This window comes from Papio anubis, chromosome 4 (assembly GCF_008728515.1).
Source record: "Papio anubis isolate 15944 chromosome 4, Panubis1.0, whole genome shotgun sequence".
NCBI lineage: Eukaryota > Metazoa > Chordata > Mammalia > Primates > Cercopithecidae > Papio > Papio anubis.
This window is the reverse complement of record NC_044979.1, coordinates 118,288,011-118,312,197: the sequence shown is the minus strand read 5'-3', so window position 1 is coordinate 118,312,197 and position 24,187 is coordinate 118,288,011. Positions and strand designations below refer to the sequence as shown.

The following is a 24,187-nucleotide window of genomic DNA, read 5'->3' as shown; positions in this document are numbered from 1 at the left end:
GTAGTTGGGATTACAGGCACATAACCACCACACCCACCTAATTTTTGTATTTTTAGTAGAGATGGGGTTTCACCATGTTGGCCAGACTGGTCTTGAACCTCTGAACTCAGGTGATCCTCCCACCTTGGCCTCCCATAGTGCTGGGATTACAAGTATGAGCCACTGTGCCCAGCCTTAAAGTGATAAATTTAAAATATTCTTATAAGAACTTTTTATAAAATTGCAAACAAAATAATGCCTAAATTAGATGAAAATTCATAGACAATTTTCAATCCATCATATTTCATAAATAGAAATATCACCATTAAATGAAAAAATGCATTGTCATTTAACATTGTTTTGATAGTTCTAGGGAAAGCAATAAGGAGAATGAGAATCAGAGATGTTACCATAGAGGAATAGGAGGCAGGGCTAGCCTGCAGCTCCTGCTCAGACAGACAGAGCCGCATGTGAAGACTCATATCGTGAACTTTTGCTACAAGAATTACCCTAGGAACATACCAGGAAAGCTGAGAGAATCCACAGACCCTTTGAAGGAATTGGGTCACCACTACTGGCTCAATGAGACATCAGAAAACCATGAGTCCACTTGCTTTCTCAGCAGCAAGGCTGAGTTCTCTGGGGCAAGTTCTCAGCCCTGGTCACCAACTGCCCGGAAATTGACTTGGTGCTGTTGGGAGGGCCACGGTGGGAGTAAGACTCGTATTTAGGACTGCAGGCTGTACGGCAGCGGGATAAGGCCTGTGACTGCCAGCGTACTCCCACTTCCCTGGCAACCTGTGTGACTCAGCAGAGGCAGCCATAATCCCCTGAGGAACATAAATCCACCAGCCTGAAAACCACACCCCCATCCCCCACTGCCGCCACAGCAAACCCCACCCAAGGAGAGTTTGAGCTCAGACACACCTAACTCTGCCCACATCTGACGGTCCTTCTCTACATGCCCTGGTAGCTGAAGACAAAGGACATAATCTCTTGGGAACTCTGTGGCCCCACCCACCACCTGATCCTTCTTCCACAAGGGCAGCTGATACACTCTTGAAAGCACCACCTCCTGGCTGGAGGCCAAACAATGCAAAACCAGCACACTAAACAAAAATACAACCAAGGAACCTCACAGAGTCCACTTCATTCCCCTGTTACCTCCACCTGAGCAGGTGCTGGTATCCACAGCTGAAAGACCTGACGATGGATCACATCACAGGACTCTTTACAGACACTCCCCAATGCCATCCTGGAGCCTGGTAGCTCTGCTGGGTGGCTAGATCCAGAAGGGTAAAAACAATCACTGCAGTTGGGCTTTCAGGAAGCCCCATTCCTAGGGGAAGGGGGAGAGCACCACATCAAGGGAGCACCCTGTGGGGCAAAAGAATCCAAACAGCAGCTAGAGTCCCAGATCTTCCCTCTGACATAGTCTACTGAAATGAGGAGAAACCAGAAAAACAATTCTGGTAATATGACAAAACACAATTCTTTAACACCCCTAAAAGATCACATCAGCTCACCATCAATGGATCAAAACCAAAACAAAATCTCTGAATTGCCAGTAAAATAATTTAGAAGATTGATTATTAAGCTAACTGAGGAGGAACCACGAAAAGATGAACTCTAACTTAAATAAATCAAAAATATAATACAGGACATGGAATGAAAAATCTCCAGTATAATATATATAGCATAAATTTTTAAAAATCACAACTTCTGGAAATCAAGACACACTTAGAGAAATGCAGCAAGCACTGGAAAGTCTCAGCAATAGAACTGGAAAAGCAGAAGCAAGAATTTCAGAGCCCAAAGGCAAGGCTTTCGAATTAATCCAATTCATCAAAGACAAAAAAAAAGAATTTTTAAAAATGAACAAAGCTTCCAAGAAGTTTGGGATTATGTTAAACATCGAAACCTAAGAATAGTTGGTTTTCCCAAGGAAGAAGGGAAATCTACAAGTGTGGAAAACGTATTTGAGGGAATAATCAAGAAAAACTTCTCTGACCTTGCTAGAGATCTAGACATTCAAATACAAAAAGTTCAAAGAACACCTGGGAAATTCACTGAAAAAGATCATCAACTAGGTTTTAAGGAACCCTCAAAACCAGGCAAATAAGCACATAGTCATCAGGTTATCTAAAGTAAAGACAAAGGAAAGAATCTTAAGAGCTATGAGGCAAAAACATCAGGTAACCTATAAAGGAAAAGCTATCAGAATAACAGCAGATTTCTCAGAAGAAACCCCGCAAGCTAGAAGAGATCGGGGTTCTACTTTTAACCTCCTTAAACAAAATAATTATCAGCCAAGAATTTTGTATCTAGCAAAACTAAGCTTCATGAATGAAGAAAAGATACAGTCTTTTCCAGACAAACAAATGCTGAGACAATTCGCCACTACCAGCCCGGCTCTACAAGAACTGCTAAAACAAGCTCTTAATCTTAAAACAAATCCTCAAAATACACCAGAATAGAACCTATTAAAAGCATAAATCTCACAGGACCTATATAACAATAGCACAATGAAAACAAACAAACAAACAAGACATTCAGGCAACAAATAGTATGACAAACAGAATAGTACCTCACATCTTAATACTAACATTAAATGTAAATGGCTTAAATGCTCCACTTAAAAGATACAGAATGACAGAATAGATAAGAATTCATCCACCAAATTTCTGCTATCTTCAGGAGACTCACCTAACACATAAGGATGCACATAAGCTTAAGGTAAAGGGGTGGAAAGAGATATTCCATGCAAATGGACACCAAAAGCAAGCAGGAGTAGCAATTCTTATATAGACAAAACAAACTTTAAAGCAACTGTGGTTAAAAAAGGACAAAGAAGGACATTATATAGTGACAAAAGGACTAGCCCAACAAGAAAATATCACAATCCTAAACATATATGCACTTAACACTGGAGCTCCCAAATTTATAAAACAATTACTACTAGACCTAAGAAATGAGATAGATGGCAACACAATAATAGTGGGGGACTTTAATATTCCACTGTCAGCACTAGTCAGGTCATCAAGACAGAAAGTCAACAAAGAAACAATGGACTTAAACTATACCCTAAAACAAATGGACTCAAGCAGATGATTACAGAACATTCATATGCTACAGAATACACATTCTATTCATCAGCACATGGAACATTCTCCAAGACAGACCATGTGATAGGGACAAAACAAGTCTGAGTAAATTTAAGAAAATCGCAATAATATTAAGTACTCTCTCAGACCACAGTGGAATAAAATTGGAAATCAACGCCAAAGGAACCCTCAAAACCATGCAAATACATGGAAATTAAATAACCTACTCCTGAATGATCACTGGGTCAACAATGATATCAAGATTAACATTCAAAAATTCTTTGAACAGAATGATAATAGTGACACAACCTATCAAAACCTCTGGGATACAGCAAAGGCAGTGCTAAAAGGAAAGTTCATAGCCATAAATGCCTACATCAAAACATCTGAAAGAGCACAAACAGCCAATCTGAAGTCACGTCTCAAAGACCTAGAGAAACAAACAAACTCATACCCAGCAGAAGAAAAGAAATAACGAAGATCAGAGCAGAATTAAATGAAATTTAAACAAAAAAAATGCAAAAGATAAATGAAAACCTAGTTATCTGAAAAGACAAATAAAATTGATAGACCATGAGCAAGATTAACCAAGAAAAGAAGAGAGAAGATTCAAATAAGCTCGATTACAAATGAAACAAGAGATATTATTACTGATACTACAGAAATAAAAAATATTATTCAATTCTAGTATGAACTCCTTCACACACATAAACTAGGAAACCTGAAGGAGATGGATGAATTCCTGGAAATATATAATCCTCCTAGATTAAACCAGGAAGAAACAGAAACTCTGAACAGACCAATAACAAGCAGCGAGATTGAAATGATAATAAAAAAAAACTTCCCAACAAAAACAATCCAGGACCCGATGAATTTATAGCTGAATTCTATCAGGCATTCAAAGAAGAATTGGGACCAATCCTGTTGACACTATTTCACAGGATAGAGAAAGTGGGAATCCTCCCTAAATCACTCTATGAAGTCAGTGTCACCCTAATACCAAAATCAGGAAAGGATATAACAAAAAAAGAACACTACACACCAATATCCCTAATGAACATAGATGAAAAAATCCTCATAAAAATACCAGCTAACCGAATCCAAAAGCGTATCAAAAAGATAATCCATCATGATCAAATGTGTTTGATACCAGGGATGCAGGGTTGATTTAACATATGCAAGCCAATAAATGTGATACAGCACATAAACAGAATTAAAAAGAAAATTCACATGATCATCTCAATAGATGCAGAAAAAGCGTTGGACATAATCCAGCATTCTTTATGATTAAAACCCTCAGCAAAATAGGCATAGAAGGGACATAACTTAAGGTAATAAAAGCCATCTATGACAAACCCACAGCCAATGTTATACTGAATGGGGACAAGCTGAAAGCATTCCCCCTGAGAACTGGAACAAGACAAGGATGCCCACTTTCACCACTTCTACTCAATGTAGTACTGGAAGTCCTAGTCAGAGCAATCACACAGGAAAAAAAAAATAAAGGGCATCCAAATTGGTAAAGAGGAAGTCAAACTGTCGCTATTTGCTGATGATATGATTGTATACGTAGAAACCCCTAAAGACTCATCCAAAGAAACTCTTACAACTAGTAAATAAATTCAGCAAGGTTTCAGGACACAAAATTAATGTACACAAACAGTAGCTGTGCTATACATCAAGAGCAACCAAATGGAGAATCAAATCAAGAGCTCAACTCCTTTTATAATAGCTGCAAAAAAAAAAAAAAAAAAAAGGAATATATCTAAACACGGAGGTGAAAGATCTCTACAAGGAAAAGTAAAAAACCATAGATGACACAAACAAATGGAAACACATCCCATGCTCATGGATGGGCAGAATCAATATTGTGAAAATTACCATATTGTCAAAAGCAATCTACAATTTCAATGGAATTCCATCAAAATACCACCATCATTCTTCACATAAATAGAAAAAAAATCCTAAAATTCACAGGGAACCAAAAAGAAACCCACATAGCCAAAGCAATTACTAAGCAAAAAGAACAAACCTGGAGGCATCACATTACCTAACTTCAAACTATCCTATAAGGCCATAGACACCAAAACAGAATGATACTTGTATAAAAATAGGAACATGAATGAAACAGAATCAATAACCCAGAAATAAAGCCAAACACTTACAGCCAACTGATCTTTGACAAAGCAAACAAACAAACAAACAAAACATAACGAGGGGAAAGGACACCATATTCAACAAATGGTGCAGGGATAATTAGCAAGCCACATGTTGAAGAATGAAACTGGATCCTCATCTCTCCCCTCAAGCAAAAATCAACTCAAGGTGGATCAAAGACTTAAATCTAAGACCTGGAACCATAATGATTCTAGAATATATGATCAGAAAACTCTTTCTAAACATTGGCTTAGGCAAAGACTTCATGACCAAGAACCAAAAAGCAAATGCAACAAAAACAAAGATAAACAGATGGGACTTAATTAAACTAAAAAGCTTCTGCACAGCTGAATAAGCAATCCGCAGAGTTAACACCCAACCCACAGAGTAGGAGAAAATCTTCACAATCTATACATCTGACACAAGACTAAGATCCAGAATCTGCAAAGAACTCAAACAAATCAGCAGGAAAGAAACAACAAATACCATCAAAACGTGGGCTAAGGACATGAATAGACAATTCTCAAAAGAAGACAGACAAATGACTAACAAGCATATGAAAAATGCTCAACATCACTAACTATCAGGGGAATGCAAATCAAAACACAATGTGGTACCACTTCACTCCTGCAAGAATTGCCATAATCAAAAAATCAAAATAATAGATGTTGGCATGGATGTGGTAAAAAGGGAACACTTTTACACTATTGGTGGGAATGTAAACTAGTACAACCACTATAGAAAACGGTGTGGAGATTTCTTAAAGTACTAAAAGTAGATATACTGTTTGATCCAGCAATCCCACTACTAGGTATCTACTGAGAGGAAACAAGTCATTATATGAAAAAGATATTTGCACACACATGTTTATAGCAGCATAATTTGCAATTGCAAAAATATGAAATCAGCCCAAATGCCCACCAATCAACAAGTGGATAAAGAAAATATTATATATATGTATGTATGTGTATATATACATATATATACACCATGAAATACTACTCAGCCACAAAAAGGAACTAAATAATGGCATTTGCAGCAACCTGGATGGAACTGGAGACTATTATTCTAAGTGAAGTAACTCAGGAATGAAAAACCAAACATTCTTATATTCTCACTCATAATTGTGAGTTAAGCTATTAACACACAAAGGCATAAGAATGATACAATGCATTTTAAGTATGATACAATTAATTTTGGGGACTTCGGGAGAAAGGCTGGGAGGGGAGTGAGGGATAAAAGATTACACATTGGGTACTGTGTACACTGCTTGGGTGATGGGTGCACAAAAATCTCAGAAATCACCACTAAAGAACTTATTCATGTAACCAAGCATCACCTGTTCCCCAAAACCCTATTGAAATAAAAAATAAAATTCAAAAAAGAGACATTACTATAAAGTGTAGAAAAATATTTCATTAATTACTGATAAGAGCATTCTCCTCTAATAGAATATAAGGATTAATTAAAATACTTTTACAAAAGAATTCTATTTATTTTAGCAAGTTATTGTAAAAAAATTGTTAAATGTTAGTTCTTTCCAAATTAATTTATAAATGCAACATAAAGTCAATTAAAATTCCAGTGAGAAATTGTAGACACAATGCTTTACAGTTCTTTCTTTACATCCACAGAACAGTGTTTAATCGATTTTTATGTGCCATATTCATTGCTGCAAAACTAGTGTCGAGAACATCTAACCACTCGTAAAAATAAATATCTCTCTGGATCAGAAACTGAACAGAAAGCTGGAGGTCGGGTCTCAGCCTGTTGGCTGGTGGGTGCTGGGTTTAAATTCATAAATACAGCTGTGAATTTGACTACCCATCAAGTTACAATGAGTTTGCTGTAGTGGGAAGAAAGAAAGATAGATGCCTGGGGCCTTGTAACAGAGTACTGAAAACAGAATGGGATATGAGGACGTCCATATAAAGGAGGCACAGCACAGGAGTGGTGTGTGGAGAACGAATCGCCAGAAACTGGCTGGGAAATTAAAGATCTATGATTTTAGTTTGTGATATTGAGCCCAGTTTGCTGTTAGGGTAAACTTGACAGCACACAAATCAAAGAGCAAATTGAGCACAGAGAGGTTTAGAGCAGGGGATTACTTCTTGCAGTGGAGAGAAAAATCATTAACATTAGTCCTGATCAGAGCAGGGGAAAAGGGAAGACATGCTACCATACAGGTGCAGAAAGGGGCATGAAGGCACCATGCCCCGAATGTTCCCAACCAAGCGCACAGTTTAGAAGGAGCTGAAGAATCCCTGTGCAACGGGACTGAGGTAAGAGTGACATACAGGAGTGCATGAGTGCATGTTACCCACAGAGGCTGTAGGGGTCATCTAGCCTCAGGCAGCCTCTGAGTGTGCAGGGTGTCCAGGGACCTCACGTATGTTAGAGCAAGGGGAATAAACATCTTGCCTACTCCTCTAGAGGTGGCTTTCTTGGTTTTTAATGTGTTCACTGCCCCACCCTGAAGGAGTCATGATCACCTGAAAGGGGAAGTCTGGGTGGTAAAAGGAGGGAAACCATCTGGCCACTTAGGCTGATGGGAACATCTGAAGCTTTATCCAGAGGATAATAAAGAAGAACCATCCCTTTGTCATTTCCTGCTCCCCTTAGTTCCACGTGCAGAGAGGAGCTGGGCACTTTCAATCCACTCTGATACGTCCCAGGGAGGTCTGCCTGTGGCTGCTCTGTGATAAGACCTCCTTGACCCTTTACTCCAGCTGGAAGTACTGAGCTCAGTTCATTCATATTTGGAAACTTTTCCCCCCTTCAAAGAAATTGGAAGGTAAATTTGGAGGAAAATGATGTTTTCAAATTTTATTCCACAGGACTGAGGGAATGCTGGGGGTTCTCTGGGCTTGTTATCTCTTTAAGCAGCAAACGTGATGAAATCTAGATCTTACCCCATGGGAGTCCTGATGATAGCATGTCCTGAAGTTGGAGAAACTTCACCACTCAGCATTTTGAAAGTCGTGCTCTTCCCAGCTCCATTCACCCCTAGAAGTCCAAAGCACTAAGAGGAAATAAAGTTAAGTAAAGCACACTCAATCAAACAAGCTAAATAAATAGAACAAGTTAAATAAAATTAAAATTATATCAGAAACAGCACTTGCGGCCGGGCACGGTGGCTCAAGCCTGTAATCCCAGCACTTTGGGAGGCCGAGACGGGCGGATCACGAGGTCAGGAGATCGAGACCATCCTGGCTAACACGGTGAAACCCCATCTCTACTAAAAAAATACAAAAAACTAGCCGGGCGTGGTGGCGGCGCCTGTAGTCCCAGCTACTTGGGAGGCTGAGGCAGGAGACTGGCGTGAACCCGGGAGGCAGAGCTTGCAGTGAGCCGAGATCCGGCCACTGCACTCCAGCCTGGGCAACAGAGAGAGACTCCGTCTCAAAAAAAAAAAAGAAAAAAAAAAAAAAAAAAAGCACTTGCTTTTAGCCAACTCTGGGTTGACTTTGTTGGTTTGTGTTATTTGTGGCGTTTTAAAATGACAATATTGTATAAAACACTGTATAGATTACAAAGTCCTCTCAAAATCATTATGGCACTTGAGTGGTATAAGAATTTCAGCAGTAATTTACAGACAATAAATTCATGTGTGCAAAACTCAAGAGGATGAGAGTAAATGCCAACTATCCCAAATTATGCAGAGATAGTATAATATTCTTTGGAAGTCACATCATTATAATTATTACTCTGATTTCATTTTTGTATATTTTAAAGTGTTTTTTTTTTTTTTTTTTTTTGAGATGGAGTCTTGCTCTGTCGCCCAGGCTGGAGTGCAGTGGCCGGATCTCAGCTCACTGCAAGCTCTGCCTCCTGGGTTCACGCCATTCTCCTGCCTCAGGCTCCCGAGTAGCTGGGACTACAGGCACCCACCACCTCGCCCGGCTAGTTTTTTATACTTTTTAGTAGAGACGGGGTTTCACCGTGTTAGCCAGGATGGTCTCGATCTCCTGACCTCGTGATCCGCCCGTCTCGGCCTCCCAAAGTGCTGGGATTACAGGCTTGAGCCACCGCGCCCAGCCTAAAGTATTTTCTTAAAAGATTCCATCTTCTACTGTATATACGTGTGTGTGTGTGTGTGTGTGTGTGTAGTGCTCATAGCTTTCTTATGTATCTTCTTTTTCCATTGAAGAGGCTGTAAATTCCTGTAAATTCACTCCTAACTCAGAGTCTAGGCTAATTCTGATATTAATTCTATATTCTGACATTGAGCATAGAGTCAACTCAGTTCTTGATCCAATCTCGCCTTACAGCCAACGTGAAAAATGGCCTTCTTGCTGTCTTTTCTACACTTTGTCTCTATCATGTACCTCATCATATACTGTGCCTGAGAGTCCACCTTGGTGACTGTGTCTCTCTGGTTCTGTCAATCTCCTTCTAAGACAGGTGTTTTCTTATGGCTAGGAGCTGCGATCTACGGATACAAACTGGCTTCCTGGCTTCTCAAATCTTGGAAAGCGACTGCTTCTGGATTTTCTGCCACCAAGCATCACCTAACCATCACATAACCCTGTTTTGGACCTCTGGATTTCACAACTCCCCTGAGTTGCTACCTGCTTCAATTACCATGTTTTCCCCACTTGCCCTGCATCTCTCCCACCATCTGCAATGTGAGTCCGTCTCCCTCCAGGCCTACCCTGTCCATGTCCCAGGGTACACCACCATCAGCTATCCAAATTCTACCAATGCTTTAAGGCTTAGCTATAAACCACCTTTTTAATAAAGTTCTCCCCACGTACCCTATCCTCCCACCTTTCCTTTCCTGCCTACCCAGCCACCCTCTCTGGACTGACAGCACTGAAGACAATACCACTCACGTACCTTTCAGTTATTTTTAGAAAATACTTTAATATATACAAAAATGAAATTGGGAAGATAATAATTATTATGATGCTGTGCTTCCAAAAAATACTATATTATTATATCATTGTCCCCGCCTTGGGACAATGCTCATGCTCCCATGTAACATAGTATATGCTTATGATATTTTGTTTCCTAATTGATTATTAATTTCTAAATGAGAAGGACATATAGTCGATGACAGTTCAGGTAATGACGAACTGCATACACAATGGTCATCTTACAAGATGACAATACCATATTTTAAGTATACCTCATCTATGTTTAGATACACAAATACTTGCCATTATGTTGCAATTGCCTACAGTATTCAGCACATGCTATATAGATTTGTAGCGTAGGAGGAATGGGCTACACCATACAGCCTAGGCGTATCATAGGCTATGCCATGTAGGTTTGTGAAAGTATATTATATAATGAAATCACCCAATGACACATTTCTCAGACTATACCCCATTGTTAAACAACACAGGACTGTATCTCAGTCATTTCTGTATTTTCCACAGACTCTTGCATAGCACTCTCCATCTAGGTCATTAAACCGTAACGCTTATAAGAGCTTAAGAGAATAAAATCCAACTTTAAATGGCATCTTGGATCATTTAAGATACCTGGAGCATCATTCTTATCAATGTTTTACAAGTTTCTCTCTTAGCCCTGTTGGGACTCAGAAAATAATACCCCAAAGTGAAGGCCTCAAAGGCAGCCTCAGAATCGAAAGTTTTTCTCTGACCTTCCCTGCCCTGCTGTCTCTGGCCCCTTCTTTCTCCCCTGAGGCGGTCATAGAAGCTAGAATCTCTTTTCCTCAAAGCCAGCCATAAAACCTAAAAATATTACCCTAACTTCTCCCCTCTTACGTATTTTTCAGTGCAAAAATTAGCCCTAAAGAAGTTACCTGACCTACCTTATTTGACTGTAGGTCATAAGACAGACCTGCATTCCAGAGAGGGTCCTGCCCCACACCCAGAAGGAAGCAGCAGAAAACCACACACCACCTGTTCTCACTTGTAAGTGGGAGCCGAACAGTGAGAACACGTGCGCACAGAGAGGGGAACAACACACACTGGGGCCTGTCAGGAGGATGGGGGGAGGGAGAGCATCAGGATAAACAGCTAATGCACGTGGAGCTTAATACCTAGGTGATGGGTTGACAGGTGCAGCAAACCACCTTGGCACACGTTTATAACTATGTAACAAAACTGCATGTGCTGCACATGTATCCTAGAACTTAAAATAAAATTTTAAAAAATAAAAATAAAACATCTAGATAGTAACTCAAAAAAAAAAAAAAAAAAAAAAAAACATCTAAACAGAGAGGCCTTGCTGGGCTTCCCCTCTCAGTCTAAGAGCATTAATTGGGTCATACTCTTTTTGTCCAGCCATATTTCTACATGGCTGTCCATATTTGGTTGAACCTAAGCATAAATATAGACAGTTTCCCTGTATCTTTCGATCTTCATTTCAACTCTTATTTTCTCTAAATCTGAGCTGCTCTTGTAGCATGTAAAACTATAATCAAATAAATTCATAGGTTTTTTTTCCTGTTAATCTGCCTTTTGTCAGTTGATTTCCAGTGAACTTTGGCCCCCCCCACACTACTTTGCTTCAAACTACTATGGAAAGGTACTGGCAAAACTCTAAATAATCATGAATTTTAAAGGAAGGGTTAAAAAAATAGTTCAGTAAGATGGGTAAGATTGAATAGCCAGTCTTAGAGCATAAGCTAACAACTACTAAAAAAAAAAATTCTTTCTTAACATTTTGTCCTCATCTACCAGAAATCATAGTTCAGAGAGTAAGAATATGCCTGCATTACTTCAGATTGGTTTCTTGGCTTCTCTTTACCTCAGAATACTCATATCTGAGACACCTACTGTCAGATCACAAGTAGAACATAAATACCAATCAGATAACAATATAACCTATTTTGAATTTCTCAGGAGCTGGGAACAATATGAATGCAAGGTGCCTTTTTATTTTTAACAGTTAATTGAAGGCAATCACTTCCAGAACTGATTTCCCTTTACACATTAAGCTCAAATCAGGAACAATTTATATGACTTCTGTCAGTTCTGATTGAACATTATAACTAGAATTAATGTCTTACCTGTGAGAAAAAACTTCCTGAGCTATTGCTATGGTGGGTGAGTGCTCTTTACCTTTTCAGAGTAGCATTTTGCCAGATTGGCTTAATTGGACACTTAAGAGTATTGATGTCCCAGTAAGAGATAAAAGTGATCCTTAATTAGATTAAAAGAAAAATTTCCTCAGCAAAAGTTATCCCATAGCCCAAGTCATAATTAAAACTATGCAATCACATGAAATTTTTAAAATTATAAAATGAAATAAATCCTATCAATCAGCCAAGTTTTTACTATGAAATAGTCAACAGACCTTCTTTTGGTTCTGCTCCTACTGATTTTGTAGGAATTTCCAAAATTTGAAGGCTATTTTGGCTCTGATTTCAAATATTCTGAGAATAACACAAGCAGATCAGCAATTAGAGTTGCACAGGTTCACAACAGAAGAAGATTAAAAATAGAAGCTTCATTACCTCTCCTTTTGGTATGCCCAAACTAATATCTTGCACAGCAATAATCTTCTGGAAAGAGCGTCGATAGTGTTTACTAAGGTTGTATAACACAAGAATGTCTCCACTGGTCCTTCCTTCAAACACCCTCATTTCCTCTTTTTCAACATCTATATCCTTGGAAGATTTGACTATGCCTTGGAGAGTAGATTGACCCCTGGGAAGATGAAATCAGAGTGAATTCACACCTGGCAAATGATACCGGAATAGTCTAGAAGAGGGAAAAGGGTCAGAGATTTGCAAATAATGGAAGATACTGCCTTTGGACTTCTGCACAATCAACTTTGTCCAGAGCACCCCAGTTCTGCCATCCTGATTATCAGGCAAGAATCCATTTTTATTGTCTAACATAAATGAAATATACGTGTTCCTAAAAGATATTGAAATGGATTGACACTAAACTACAGCTAGTTTTGAATTTTATGAATAATAAAGTCATGCCAGACTTTTATACTAAATGTCAAAATAGCTTATCACAAAATTATTATAAGGCATTTACCTAATAAGCACTTTTACTAAAAGAGCCATTTAACAAATTAGACTGCATATAAAAGTACTCAAACATTGTAAGTTTATAGTATATGTTGAATCATATAAAAGGATTATGTAACCAGCACTTGCACAATACTTTGCAAAAAGTATTCAATAATTATCTATCAGAGTAATGCAAATTTCATTTTCAACTCTTATTTTCTCTAAATCTGAGCTGCTCACTTTTTAATCTTTATAATTTTCAATCTGACACATTTGACTTTCAAATAAATTTCAATTTCCCCTGCAAACTATAATATGCCATTTTAACTATTAAAATATATTTAAAATATTAATCATTTAAAATATATTTAATGATTATATTTTAATGATAACCACTGAGTTAGTATCATAACCAAAATCAGTTACCTAGCTTTGACAGTGTAAATTGCCATGTAGTATATCATTATATTATCATTGGGAGAAGCTAGGTGTAAGGTACATTAGCAACATTCAATAATAATTTTACAACTTCTTCTGATTATTAAATTATTACAAAATAAAAAAGGTATCAAAAATAAAATCCAATATCCATGGCAAGCTCCCAGTATCCCTGGCAACTTTTCTTTATTATTTTTCCACACCTGAAATCACCATTTGACAAATATATAATTTATTCTACACAGAACATAGATGATGAGAAAAATAGCTAGACACTCAGAATTCTATCTCATATGACCTCATTTATATAACGTTCAAAGGCATGAAAAATGAATCAATAAAAATAAAAATAAGGATTACAGTTACCTAGGGTGCAGCTATTGATGGAGAAGTTTACAACAGGCCATCTGAAGTGTTGGTAGTATTCAGTTTATTAGTGAGAGGGGGTTACATGAGTGTGGTCAATTTGTGAAAATTCATTGAATTTTACACTTTTCTGCTTGAATGTTATTTCCCTTCCCCAGATGATGGTGTGTTTATTGACATTCCCCCTGTCCTGGACTTCCAGAGGTCTTCACACTCCAACAGGAAGCTGTGCCACCTGTATTCCCTCCTGCCTGGCAGAGCAGTACTCACAGCAACCCACACTAGCTTGCTCATCCTCTCCTCAGGAGGATTACCGGGGAAGCTTTATGAACAGCTCCTGGGTCTCATTCCCAGAGCTTCTCATTGCAGAGTTCCAGGAAGGGGCCCAGGTGTGCACATTCATTTACATCTCCTCAAGGCATTCTGGCTGGTGGAGACAATTGACTGAGGTTACTTCTGATCCACCCACTCATAACAATCCAGTGTCCTAATACAGGAATCCAACTATGCCCAGCAATGTGCCACTTAGGTATCCTCTAACTGAAAATGACTAACCAATGATCTCTATATTAAATAGGAAGAATTCAGATGGGACCTAGGTATCGTAGGATTTTCCAGATATGCAGTATATCTCACATCTGAACCGTGTGGCTGTTCCAACCCAGCCAGCACCTAGGGTATAGAGAGCAAAAGTGCAGCTCCAGGCAGGAGACAGAAAAGGCAGGAACTAGGGTCCAGGTCCTAATGGAAACCTGAATTCTTGGCAAACAACCCAAGGCCAGCAGCAGGACAGTGGGACAGCTGGACAGGAGCCAGCACAGGTTAGGGAAGGACAGCAAGGAAGTGGGATCTCAGCACTCACGTCCAGCAGTGGGTGCAGGTGACAGGGGCCCTGCTCAGGCTGGGAAGGCAGGATCTATCCATTCCCAGTTGCACAGGGTAGGGTCTTCCTATTTTCTTCCAAGATTCAGTTATGAGTCGCATATCAATACTATAAAGCAACATAGATGTGCCCTAATAGAGAAAGAGGGCGTAACAGAAACACTGAGAAGGCATCAGCCCAGCCCCAGAGTCAGGGCAACAAATATCCCTGTGGGAATGGCAGGGGGATCACAAACACCTTCACTGAGCAGAAGGCACCACACTTGACAGGGGTGTGGGGAGCTTGCTAAGAACCTTGGGCTTTACCTTTCAAACAATGATTAGTGGTTTAGTTAGATCTGGGTTTTAAAAGTGAATTGACTGGGTCATGCAGTCATTATGACAGTTATCCATAAAACGGTAGTAAGCAACTAGTGTCTAAATTCACTTAAATTTCTTTGCTCTGTAACTTTCATGTAGAGAAAAGAATTGACTCTTTACTGTGGATAACAAGGACGTTATTCTAAAATACAATTCAACTTATACTTACAACTCCAGAAAGTAAAGGTAATACAGATTTTTTTCTTTAAAGAAAAATCTTTTGATACTATAGGAAAATGGAGTACCCTGAAATCTGCCAAGGGGGATCCTACATTATAGGTTTTTAAAATAGACTAAACTAGTAAGGGACATCAAAGAACAAATTATGTTTAAAAGGCACTCCGTATTTTACTCCAGGTTCATTCAGCTATTGGAAATCTGCAGACTCCAGGGTGATGTGGCCAATTCAAAAGCACATTGGGATTTATATTCAAAATTGTGCCTACTTTCCTTTATTAAAAGGGGTTATGTAACAAAATATGTCAGGAAATGGCTGAAAGGAAAAATAATTCTATGAGGGGATCACCATAAATCATTAATCATGTGTCTTTATAATCCTTAATAGATTTTCTAGTGACATGGTCTTAATTGGTAATTTCTCCAAAAAGGATCCCTCCCTCAAGTAGAGGTCAGAAGGAAATACATAGCTCTTGGAAAGAGCAGGCCAATGAACCCAGACACTTGGGTATGGAGGGGAAGCCATACCATTGTGGACCCTACACAGGAAAACACATTGCTTCCTTATGTAGTTCAAATGTCTTATCTGACAATATTTCAGATATTCTTGCAAGGCCACATTAAATCCTATTTATAGTAGTAGGAATGCATGTGTGTGCATGTGTGTGCATGCATGTGTATAAACCACATTATACATCTACATGTCTACATATGCCCCGTGCTACTGACTTTCGACCTCACCTGACAAAGATGAGAATACAGCAGCATAAGCAACAAGATCCAGCAAAGGACATACAGAAATCTGTACTGAATTTTCCTATCTTCCTGCTCCCAGAGTTCTTGGCATTTAGTCGCAAAAATAATCATTGTGGTATCAACCAAATTTACCTTAGCTGCTTCAACGTAACAGAGAAATTCAGCCATTTCAAAGTGAAAATACACTGAGACAAATAACTGGAAACATTATCTCACAGCTTGGCCCCTGATCTTTTGAAATTTTCTTTCCTGGTGTCAGTAACTCACACCAATCAACATGTAAAAAATAATAAAATCTTAATGCATTAGAACTATGTATAATGCTGATCAGATACAGTTTTTATTTTACAACCTCCAGGATGAATTTTTCTCTTCCTCTCTTTTTGTAGGAGTAAGTGCAGCTGAGAATGAGCCCTTAGGAACCCACCTTGGCCATTGCAGAAGGTCCCAGTGTAGCAGAACTCTCAAGAGGAGAAGTATTGTGCCCTGCGTGGCCAGTTCCACAAAGATCCAGCCCAGAAAGTCCATCTTAAAGGGACTCACATAGGAATCAATGCCGAAGCTGTGGGTCAGGTCATATTTGATCTGATTATAGCAGAGTTCTATCAGTCCTTGACCAAGGCAGAATTGAGGAAAAATAGTAAAGACCCACTTGAGGACATCATAGATATTTTGTAAATTCTGTACAGTGAAAAAAAGAAAAAAATCCAATTAAAAGCTATTCCCTTTTTCATAACATATACCAATAACTTATTTTTCTCCTTAGTTACTCTGTGTTCCAAGTCTTCCCTATCCCAACTACTCACTGATATTCTCAGACAGCCATCAAAACAAAGCAGATCCTTCTTGAGATATTAGATCTACTGGTATTTACCTTTCAAAGTTTTCCTTGCTTGAGAACAGTGATGATTTTTACATCTATTTTTAAGGAAATCACAACGATCTCTACACAGGTATGAACAAAAGTGTTAGCAATATATGAACACTGCGTTAACAAATAATCCATACATAAAAGGGGGATGCAGCTGCACAAACTCACAGAATAACCATCCATAAGTGTTCGATTTAGGATTATGTGAAAATTTTGCAAATGATAATTATACAAAGAAATAAATTAGGAAACACAAGTGTTTGCTCGCCCTACATCCCCCTCACTCCAACAGGAAGCCTCACCAGTGGGAAAGAGAGATGTTCCAGATCTTGTGTTTGAACTTAAAATGTGTCATCATATAAACTGATTTGGTAACAATGAAAATGATTTCATTAACACTATAGTTTGTAAACACAATGGTTAAATACTGGTTACACTAGATATTAAGACTTATTGTTGACCTTTGTGGAAAATGCAGTGGCAATTCCTCAAAGATCTAGAACCAGAAATACAATTTGACCCAGCAATCCCATTACTGGGTATAAACCCAAAGGAATATAAATCATTCTATTCCAAAGATACATACAGGCATATGTTCACTGCAGCACTATTCACAATAGCAAAAACACGGAATCAACCCAAATGCCCATCAATGATGGACTGGATAGATGGATACACCGTAGAATACTATGCAGCCATAAAAACGAAGGAGATCATGTCCTTTGCAGGGACATGGATGGAGCTAGAAGCCATTATCCTCAGAAAACTAATGCAGGAACAGAAAACCAAACACTGCCACTTACAAGTGGGAGCTGAACAATGAGAACGCATGAACACAAGGACGGGAACAACACACATTGGAGCCTGTTGGGGGATAGGATGGGAGACAGAGAGCATTACGAAAAATAGCTAATGCATGCTGGGCTTAATACCTAAGTGATGGGTTGATAGGTGCAGCAAACCACCATCGCACACGTTTATCTATGTAATAAAACTGCACATGCTGCACATGTACCCCAGAACTTAAAATATTTTTATTTTTTTTTTAAACAAAAGACTGATCTGAGAATCCAGTCACCTTCCTTGGTTTCTTTCATTAATTCTATAAGAATTAATGCCACAAAGCTCCATAACCTACAAATGAAAATTTGAAATTATTTGAAAAAACATTTGAATAATGTTGCTTCCTAAGCAAATAATATCAAAATAAAAGAGCAAAGGAAAAGAAAGACCCAAACAAAAGCAATAAGCTGCTTTTTATTATTTTTTACCAACTGATGTACATCCATTTTCGGCAAACACCTCATTGCTGTTGATTTTTTTTTACAAGTAAGCAATGCTGTTTATAAATAAAAGTAACAATGCCTTTCCACTTGCCACACGGGTAGAACCTCATGAGTGGAAAGGTTCCTGGTCCGCTTCCTCTTTGGATACGGACAATTCTCCTTCCTTTTTCTTTTGGAGCTAAATCTCACTTCTGTGACTCCACTCCCCAGGGCAGCTCTCTGCTTCCAAGTTCCTCAGCACTAGGATTATCTACTATGAGTCTCTTCTCAGTTTCACCATAGTTCATGGTTGACATCCTCATGGTTCATGTCATGTTAGAGATCCGATGAGGGAGGAGGAAAATTGTACACTATCTCTACTGATTTCGATTTTCTTCTCAAGCTAAAGCCAATTAATTGTTCTGCAAGTTTTCTCTTTAAAGTGTAGACATATTAATATAAATCAGTGTCAATAATAAATCTGTAAAAAATCACCAAAATAGATTATTGCCTTCACTGAATGCATAATCGATGTTTACAGAGTTCACTGCTTCTATCAAAATAGGAAGCACAATAATAAAAACTAATGTTAGCTATCATTGGCAAATCTACTAAGTCTCTGAAAGCGCAGCCATGAGGAAGTAGACTCATCCCAATTAAACAGGCATCAGCCCCTGTTTGATTTTAAATGAGAACTGCAGCACATGCTTCAAAACTAGGAGCTCAGTAGCTTTTCCAGGTCATTTTCTCAGCCTCTGAGTTGGCCAAACATTTGGGAACTACTGAGGAATCAGACTCCATATAAACAGCAAGGAATCAGGAGAGAACAGTGTGGCCAGAGCTGAGAAAAGAAAACAGAATGAAAAGGATTGCAATAAGGGGGACAGAGGACAGTGCAAAATTTGAAGTCCTTACCTCCAGGTAGCACCGGGGATGCTGAGGGGCTGAAAGATGTATTAAAGCAGAGGCAAAGACCCAGGTAGGCCTCACTAAGGGAGGAGACAGGAGTGAAAGGAATGTGGCAGGACGAATGGGTTCAGCTTGACCTAGACACCTGCTGGAGATGACACTTAAGAAATGACTTGCCAATCGGAACGGCCTATTGGAGAGTGGCGCTGATCTCACAAGGAGAAATTCTTCCTGACCATGGGCCTTATGCTCAGGAAAGCCCTTGGCTGCCACACTTGGAAAACAGCAAAATTAAATTTGTTCCAGAAATCACAGAGAAGAGGGCAGAATCCCCCAGATCATCATTCAGACATGCTGTGCCCTGAGAGCATGATCAGCTGTGGTATGGCCCATCCTACCTTGTAGAGTCTGACCCTAACAACAGTGAACATTGAGAGGGCGTGTTTCAATGACTCACTGTTCCGCCATTCATCAGTAATTCATCAACAGTCTCTGATGAAAATGCTGGGGATATGGCAGTGAACATCTTCATGACTCTACCTTCAAGAATGGAGTGGCTGAAGCAGCACATCTTTTAACCAATCGTTGCTAAGCCTTTTTATAATGGCTTTTATAATGGCAACATGTTTTTTGTTAATTAGAATCAATTTATCTTTCTGGAGTTTAAAGACAGTGGATACCAATGCATTTCCATTGAATTCCAGTTGGAAAAGCAACAAGAGACATGAGTTAACACCGTCTTTGCACTAGAGGTGCAGAAGTGTAGAGGTGATGCTACAAAGCTACTGACCTTAGCTTTGGAGATGATGGCTAGCAACCGGGGCATGACGGTTATGAGCATGGTACAAAGGCCAAAGATGAAGTTTAGTGAGACATAGGAAATGAAAGCCACGTCTGAACTGGAGAAGATTCTGGACATCAGGTACATCCACGGAAGAGTTGCATATCTGGAAAGTAAAGTAAAAAGTCATGTTTGTTTTACTGTAATATTTATAGTAGTTTTCTCTTATCTATGGCAGATACATTTTAAGACCTTGGGGTGAATCCCTGAAAATGCAGATATTACTGAACCTTATACAGTATGCTTTTCCCCATACATGCAATCTATGATAAGGTTTGATTTATAAATTAGGCACAGTGAGAGAGTAAGAACAATGACTAATATAAAATAGAACAATTACAGTAATATGCCAGCATGCCTACTCTAGCACTTTGGGGCCATCTAGTAAAACAAGGGTCTCCTGAACACAAGCACTGCCAGGCTGCGACAGTCAATTTGGTAACTCACTGACTCCCAGATCTGAAGTGAGGATGTGCTGGACAAAGGGGAAATTCACGTCCCTGCCAGGACAGAGCAGGACAGTACAAGATTTCATCCTGCTACTCAGAACATTGTGCCCTTTAAAACCGATTAATTGTTTATTTCTGGAATTTTCCATTTAATATCTTGAGACCACAGTTGACTGTGGGTAACTGAATTCTCTGAAAACAAAAATGCAGATAAGGGGACAGCCATAAGACTGAATTATGGATGCAATTTTATTGGCCCAGCAATTTTTCCTCACTTGGTGAACAGAAATGAACTTTACATAAATACATTCCATGGTATTTTTCGAAGACAACACACTCTTCCTGGGGTTTCAGAGGACTCTGCAATGCAATAGAAAGAACACAGGATGGGGTCACAACACACGGGCTGTACATGGGCCTGAACTCGTTGGCTCTGTGGCCTGGAGAAAGTCAGCTGACTTCTCCAACTTTTCTTCCCCAAAAGGAGCTTCTTTGCTCTGCTTCTCGTCAGGAAGGCAGGAATAATACTTAGTTGTTATATTGAGAATTAAAAGATATCAAGAATATAAAAAGCTGCAGAGCTACATAAAAAAATGAGGCCTAAAAATAAACACTGAAAGCCTTCTTCCAGCATCCATTGCACAGAGGTACCATCTGTAACTCCTCAGTGTGCCCTATTCTTCCTTTAGTCCCCAGCAACCCAGGAGACAGCACTGTAACCATCATCTCACAGGCAAAATAATGGGGATTTGCAGAGTTCAGACACTTGATCGAGCTTTGCAGGTGACAAGTAGGTGAAGCTGAACATGGGGTTCATTTCCATGTGGCCACAAAACCGGGGAGTAAGAAGCATTGCTAAATATTGAACCCTAGAAGCAGTCCCCACATGTGTCAGATGACATCAGGATCTAAGATACCACCCAAACGTCCCTAAAAGGAAAACATTTCATTTTCTTCATTCTGTCTCCTCCATTCTAGAGCCAGGTTTCACTCATGGCAATTTCCCTCAGCTCCTTCCTGAAATAATACCACTGCACCCAATAAAGGAAACACACTTTGAATGATGGTTTCTAATATCAGCAGAGAAGTCACTGATTTTGAATCACAACTTTCCCGAAAGATTCTCATGTATCTGGAGCTCCAACAAGTTCTCTGCTCACTCAAGGTAAATGTATCACTGTTTTCTTATGGTGAATAATTGGCTTAACCTGAAACATTTCAGTGCCTGCAAAATGTCTGAGATTTTCTTAATATGTTAACAAGTTCTGAAAAGCATGAGACTTCAAAATGATATAAGAGATTCCAGGCCTTCAAGTTAACTCTTAGTCTAGTATACACTCCCTTTCATATGATATCTATGATATTGGAATGCTTTCCTGGGTTAAAAGATACATTCTCATAGTTCATTAGATATATATAATATGATATATAAAATCATATAGTGTTTTAGACACTCTACTCAATAGCAATCTGCTTCAAAATGTGGGCATGAAGATAATTCTTTCAAAGCACAAAATGGAGGCAAGAGCTGTTCTAAAGCAGTTGCTGCATAAGATAATCAACTAATTAAATCAAAATAATTACCAGAGAGGTAAGTCATGACTTCTTAGGGCTGTACATTATCAACACCTCTGTCTGAAATAAACTACCACAGACAGAATTCAAAACCCAACACATATTCACCCACGCCACACACCTCCCCTCTTTCCTTTATTGTCCCTTCTGAGACAAAAATCAAGTGCTACACTCTGTCATGTGACTGTTTTGAGAATCAAATGAAATCATAGAATTGCAAGTAATTTTGCAATGAAAACATAAGCAGTAGTAGAAGTTTGTGAGCCAAATTTCGGGGGAAATGTAACTGCCATAAAATTCATTCTAAGAGTGAATGAAAACCCTCTCCAACTTATAACTACCGATTCTAACTCTACATTCTGGAACAACATGTGACAAATTGCTTTTCTTTTCCATGTGACAGTCCTTTAAATAGCTGAGGATAGCCATGTTATTCCGCTTAAACCTCCACTACAAAAGACTGGGTCTTTCTCTGCTCCTTTAACAACACGATATTCAACCAGCTCTCTCTGTTAAATTTTGCATTGTGGAACTTAGGGGAGTTTAGGTAAGGCCACCTCACAGAGAACATGATGTGGTTGGCCTGGCACAACACACAGCAAGATTATCATCTGCTTTGATCAGCATCTCCACATTCAGCAATACAATCTAAGGGTGCAGCAGCCTCCCTGTCTTGCTGTGGAGCCCGCATACCCGATCTGCACTTGAGGGACTAATTAGCACCTCAACACTAGGCTCTATTTCCTTTGAGATGGTTCAGCATCTGTACTTTGTTATTTATTACATAAGGTTTCCATGCTGGGTTATGTCATTTAAATATTTGACAAGTGGATCAAAGCATTATTTAAGAAAAACAAAGAATCAGAGACATAGTCCTAAATGAAGTCACACAAGAGTTCCTGTTGCTAGATGAATGAAGAGTCTTTCAGTGTGGTTTTCAACTGGCTACAATTCCATCACTTTTTTCACTACATTTTCATTAGTTATCTTTCAAATGCTTGGCTCAAATGAACATATTCGCAGTTCCAGTCTCCTTTCTTATAAGAAAAAAATGAAATTGGCTTAGAGAGCATAATTTATTTTTTTGTGAAAATTACAGTGAATTTCAATAATCTCCAGGTTTTTATTAAAATATAATATCATTTTAATGATTTTAAAATTTGCTAGAGATTGACCTACTCTTCACAACATCATGGAATTTATGGGGGAAGAAAATTCCCCTTTTGAAAATCAGCCACTTCCCCATGCTCTGTGAATTTCCCAAGAGACCAAACAGGATTCTGTAATCTCATCTTTTGGCACTAAATATACATCAAATGTATTCTTAAGGTTTCAATTTTTATGTAAGCTAGGCTCTGTTTTCTTTCATTCATTTCAGATGTTACTTCCCTCTTTTGGATGCTAATTATCTCTGACTCTCCCTTTTGTAGTTTAAATAACAAACTGTCCTTGATAGAAAGAAGAAAAACAATAAAACTGCTATTGGGCATATTTGTCTTGTTATCTCTTAAAAGAATCAATTCATGTATACTATCCCTTATTCTTCTTTTTTATTATTATTATCATACTTTAAGTTCTAGGGTACATGTGCATAGCGTGCAGGTTTGTTTCATATGTATACTTCTGCCATGTTGGTGTGCCGCACCCATTAACTCGTCAGCACCCATCAACTCGTCATTTACATCAGGTATAACTCCCAGTGCAATCCCTCCCCCTTCTCCCCTTCCCACAATAGGCCCGGGTGTGTGATGTTCCCCTTCCCGAGTCCAAGTGATCTCATTGTTCAGTTCCACCTATGAGAGTGAAAACATGTAGTTTGGTTTTCAGTTCTTTATGATAGTTTGCTGAGAATGATGGTTTCCAGCTGCATCCATGTCCCTGGCTAAAGGACACAAACTCATCCTTTTTATGGCTGCATAGTATTCCATGGTGTATATGTGCCACATTTTCTTAATCCAGTCTGTCACTGATGGACATTTGCTGATTCCAAGTCTTTTGCTATTAATAGAATAGTGCTGCAATAAACATACGTGTGCATGTGCTCCTATAGCAGCATGATTTATATAAATCCTTGGGCTATACCCAGTAATGGGATGGCTGGGTCATATGGTATTTC

The 24,187-nt window shown here is 38.9% G+C and overlaps 1 protein-coding gene across 2 annotated transcripts in view; it reads right to left on the bottom strand.

Annotated features, from left to right (window-relative positions):
• The window catches only part of ABCA13 (ATP binding cassette subfamily A member 13), a 492,370-nt gene that overhangs the window by 112,305 nt on the left and 355,878 nt on the right, over nt 1-24,187 (bottom strand). For both annotated transcript variants that reach the window (XM_017956721.3, XM_031665413.1), the window contains 4 exons: nt 19,997-20,153; nt 16,589-16,842; nt 12,673-12,865; nt 8,153-8,262 (listed from right to left, as the gene is read on the bottom strand). In XM_017956721.3, coding sequence (XP_017812210.3) covers nt 8,153-8,262; nt 12,673-12,865; nt 16,589-16,842; nt 19,997-20,153 — 714 coding nt within the window. The remainder of the gene's footprint in view (nt 1-8,152; nt 8,263-12,672; nt 12,866-16,588; nt 16,843-19,996; nt 20,154-24,187) is intronic.